The sequence below is a fragment of the Sinocyclocheilus anshuiensis genome, unplaced genomic scaffold (genome assembly GCF_001515605.1).
Source record: "Sinocyclocheilus anshuiensis isolate Anshui unplaced genomic scaffold, SAMN03320099.WGS_v1.1 scaffold2309, whole genome shotgun sequence".
NCBI lineage: Eukaryota > Metazoa > Chordata > Actinopteri > Cypriniformes > Cyprinidae > Sinocyclocheilus > Sinocyclocheilus anshuiensis.
The window spans coordinates 125,471-129,848 of record NW_015552700.1 but is presented as its reverse complement, the minus strand read 5'-3'; the positions used below and the strand labels follow the sequence as shown (position 1 = coordinate 129,848).

General features: G+C 37.7%; 1 protein-coding gene across 3 annotated transcripts in view; it reads left to right on the top strand.

Annotated features, from left to right (window-relative positions):
• Positions 1-3,802, top strand: part of il6r (interleukin 6 receptor) — a 9,853-nt gene extending 6,051 nt beyond the window's left edge. Inside the window, exons 4-10 of one of the 3 annotated variants that reach the window (XM_016459426.1) lie at positions 581-750; positions 849-1,000; positions 1,104-1,266; positions 2,490-2,527; positions 2,657-2,714; positions 2,966-3,080; positions 3,242-3,802. In XM_016459426.1, the coding sequence (XP_016314912.1) occupies positions 581-750; positions 849-1,000; positions 1,104-1,266; positions 2,490-2,527; positions 2,657-2,714; positions 2,966-3,080; positions 3,242-3,509 (964 nt within the window). In that variant the 3' untranslated portion in view covers positions 3,510-3,802. Of the gene's footprint in view, positions 1-580; positions 751-848; positions 1,001-1,103; positions 1,267-2,489; positions 2,528-2,656; positions 2,855-2,959; positions 3,081-3,241 lie in introns of those variants that run through there. The other 2 variants (XM_016459425.1, XM_016459427.1) reach the window with 2 other exon arrangements.
• Positions 3,803-4,378: the final 576 nt, after the last annotated feature.

Below are 4,378 nucleotides of genomic sequence, written 5' to 3'. Positions count from 1 at the left end.
GTTAATACTGAATGTTTAACGTTATATTCATTGCATACATATACTTCATAGTAGACATCCTTAACTCCATTCTTCTGTCTGTTCTGGGTGTTTCTTTGTCTGAATATGGCACTTAACACATGCTGTGTGGCAGGGCCGTTTCTAGGCATAGGCGAGCTAGGCGGTTGCCTAGGGCGCCGCCAGCTGAAGGGGTGCCAATGAGCGCACGTACTGGCACTTTTAGTGATAAAGAGTGGCACGGTCACGCTGAAATATGACTGCCCCCACTTATATATATATATACTACAATAAGGCGGTAGGACAATATCCTGTCACCTTATTGTAATAAAATGTAATTATTTAAATACATGTATTATTTATTTATAAAATAAAGATTTGTAGATATCTAAAGCTTTTTTTTACAGTTTACATCTGGTCAGTATGTCAAAATGTTTAAAAATACAAAAAAATCTACCTTTTTTAATGAAAAACATTCAAAATAACTTTTGGAACCGAATGCGACTGAATTGTGACTGAATTATTTTTGGTTTCCTTGAAACATCTGATCTCTCCTGTGCACTTTTCTTCTCTCTCTGCAAAGATTGTTTGGCAATGCCACTCGTGTGTCTTGTTCATTCTCCCGCTCCCGCTGTTGGTGTGCTTTTCACGTGGAGGAGGGTGACAGAGCTCTCCATGCAGCAAAACTGTGCGTGTCTAACACAGCAGGCAGTGCCATGAGCCCTTACCTCAGCTTCAAGCTGCACGACATCAGTGAGTGCTTGTGTTTTTCTGTCCTGTGGGAGGTTGATTAGTCACACTTTTAGCGCACCACCAATGTGCTTATGAAACAAAAATCTTTTTCTGTGTAGTTAAGCCAGACCCTCCGACCCGAGTGGTGGTGAGAGCAGTCGAGGGCCAGAAGCATATGCTTAAAGTAGCCTGGTCGTATCCCAGTTCCTGGAAGCATGGCTTCTATGCCTTGCATTTCCAGCTGAGATACCGACCACAACTCAAAGAGCAGGTGAAGTGGGAAGGCTTATATATGTATAATGCTTGAAATAGCACAGCTTGGGTTATGTGTAGAGTCTGTGGCTGTATTTATGTGTGTTTGTGTGTGTATTTAGTATCAGTCAGTGCTGATAGATGACAGGACGGACAGACAAGTGTCCTGGACGATTTATGATGCTCTGCCACACATTCAGTATGAAGTGCAGCTCCAGGCCAAGGATGAGTTCGACGGCCTCTGGAGTGATTGGACTGACACGGTCTATGCAGTCACTTGGACAGGTAACAAAATACATGCTATTTTTTAATACTGTAATAATTGTTTTAATCTATCTAAATATTGTGCTACTATATAGAAATTTGGTGTATTTTTAAGTATTGTGTGTATTTGGCACATACATGTATTATTGATTTTAAGAGAGCAAAGATCAGTGTTCGTCAGATAAGAGACTCTAAACAGATCATGTCCAGATTCTGTACTTTACTGGGAGTCTATGAGAATATCATTTACACTGTTTGCATTAGGAAAAGCGTCTGATTGTTTGTTTGGACATTGAGCTTTCAGTCAGTTGGGCAAGCTGTGAAAAAGGACAGGGCTTTGCAACAAACATCCAAAATTGCTAGTAGACTAACAGTGGTTGAAATTAAAAACCACACAAATTGCTTAGAAATAGAGACCCATTTAGTTGAAGCCTTTCACATCACATTAAATTTAGTGTTTCAAATGACCTATTAGTATCTGTAAATATCAAAGAATGCAATTATTTTCAATTAGCAATTTCACTGTTTAGTAGTAGCTTTTTTCGTTTTTATTTTGTACAACAATCAACAACATACACAATCACATACCAACACAACCGACAACACTACATGTGTACATATATTAAAAAATAATAATAAATCATAAAAACAGACTTCTGCATCAATTCAACCAAATCAAGTTATAACTGTTTTTGAAAATCATTTATGAAAGTTTGCCACATAAAATCAAACTCAGAGTCGGACCAACGTACATTTTGTCTTATTTTTTCCAGACTCAAGAATTGTAGCATCTATAGGTCTGCACAGTTTTATTAGTAGCTTTTAGGACCAAACGAACAGACAAAAATCTATATAATTCATATATGACTGTGTATAGAATAATTGTTGTTTTATTTTCTAGTATTAAATATTAAAGAACAAGACAAAATACACTTTTACATCTTTACACTGCTGAGTCAAGGCTCTCTGTTAAAAGCCAGATTAAATTATGCCTGCTCTGACCAACTTCAGCCTCATTATCAAAGTGCACAATTATTATTACTGTGTAAATGCATTCATGCCACATCCAAGCAGCATTGACAGTCTGTATAAAGACACAATTAGAATTTTCTGAAAATACCTTTTAATCTTACAAAGCTTTGCTGTAGAGGAGCAAAACAACAGCTTTAAGGTTGTGACAGCCATTTATATTCACCCTAAAAAATGTTTTGAACATTGGAATGTTTCTTTGCATTTCTTTGTAGCTCCTGAGATGACTACTACCTCTGAGAGCATTACTTTGGTGAGTTCATTCAACAAAATATAATACACAAACACACTGACATATCTCTACGTGCCTTTTATTGTACCCGTTTAGACATATTAAAATACTTAAACCTTTATGTTTATTTTTTCTTCCATTGTCATTCAGGAGCCCCGTGAGATGTTTCCTGAAGGTTCAGGAGGATCTGGAGAAGACCCTTGTGTAGGTGAGTCTGAGCAAGAAAAAAAGGGTAACTTGTCTCATTGTTCTCTTTCAGGTACTGTTACTCACACATCTGCTAATTCTATAATGAATGCAGACAGGAAATGAACGTGGCACCTTACTGGAAAGTCAAAACAGGAAGTGGTCACCATAACATGTTTGAAGTTTAACAATGTGCTGTAATTTCCACACGTTTCAGCATTCCGTGACATTTCACCTCTGTCCTCATTTACTCTTTCTTTCTCTCAGGTTCAGTGGCAGTAGATGGAGCTGATGATATTGAATATGCTACAGTGTGGCTGTATGTGTCATGTGTTTTTGGGCTGTGTTTTCTTGTAGTCTTCACCATGCTCACAGTCTGCTTACACAGGTAAAACTCTTTATCTTTTCCATCTTTTAATATCTATTTAGTGATTTCTCAGCTCTGAAAATGCCTTTTGTCTTTTAAAAAGTGAAGTTGTTCAAAGTCTTTTTCGTTGTTTTTTCCATTCACTCCTCAAATTTACCCCCGTTTACTTTGTGTTCTTATAGGAATAGGCTGCATTTCATGTCTAGAATAGGAAAACAGACTTTGCCCTTTGCATTCTTCCTTCATTTGCCTCGACCTTTTCCTGCTCCTGTTCACTCTGAGCAGCTTCCAGAGGAGGGAAATTCACTGATGTCTCCTCCCAAACACAGCCAGCGAGACTTCCTTCCTGTTCAGCAAGAGCTGCAAGAGGGCATTCATCTGCATAACATGGATTATTTCCTGTCTCCAGGCACTGAGGGTGTGCCATGGACCATAGACAGACATGACTAAATAGAAGAAAAATACTGTGATAGACTAAGAATCACAGACTGGGTTTTGTATTCAGTAACAGTATTGTGAGTGGGAAAACTCAATGTTGAGTGTTATTGTATAGACAAAGTAATTCATCTTGCCCTACATTGTTTTTGACTACTATCAGAACCATTTGTAAATAAGAATTTTGGAAAAAAAAAATGCCTGCCATCTGTTGACCATGCCAATCTCATATGTGAAGCTAAAGCACTCTTATAAGTAGCTCTGAATATGAGTGTCTTCTAAATGCCTTACAGGAATGTTAAGATAATCTAATTCAACACTTTTTTTTTTTTGACTCATCCCTTGTTTAAAAAAATATAGGAATCTGGATTTTTATGCATTCCAATTATTACGTTATTAAAATATATCCATTATAATGTTGTAAAATGGTACACAACTTGACACAGAAAAGTTTAGAAAGGCCATGTTCACACAGCAGCAAAATATGCTTGTCAGTCCTGTGTTTGAGTCCTTAAAGGGACAGTTCACCCAAGAATGAAAATTTATTTACTCACCGTCAAGCCATCCTAGGTGTAAATGACCTTCTTCTTTCAGACGAATACAATCAAAGTTACATTAAAAAATTTACGGGCTCTTCCAAGCTTTATAATGGCAGTGAATTGTGGTCAAAATTTTGAAGCAAAATAAAGTGCATCCATCCATCATAAAAAGGACTCCACACGATTCCGGGGGGTTAACCCTTTATCATGTATAATCACACCGGTGTGATCACTCTAGGCTGCTCCCTGGAGTGTACGATCAGACCGGTGTGATTCGAATGTTCAGTGCATCACATGATCAACTGCTGAATTCAAATCTGCTTTCACACTGTGGCTGTTGTGGAG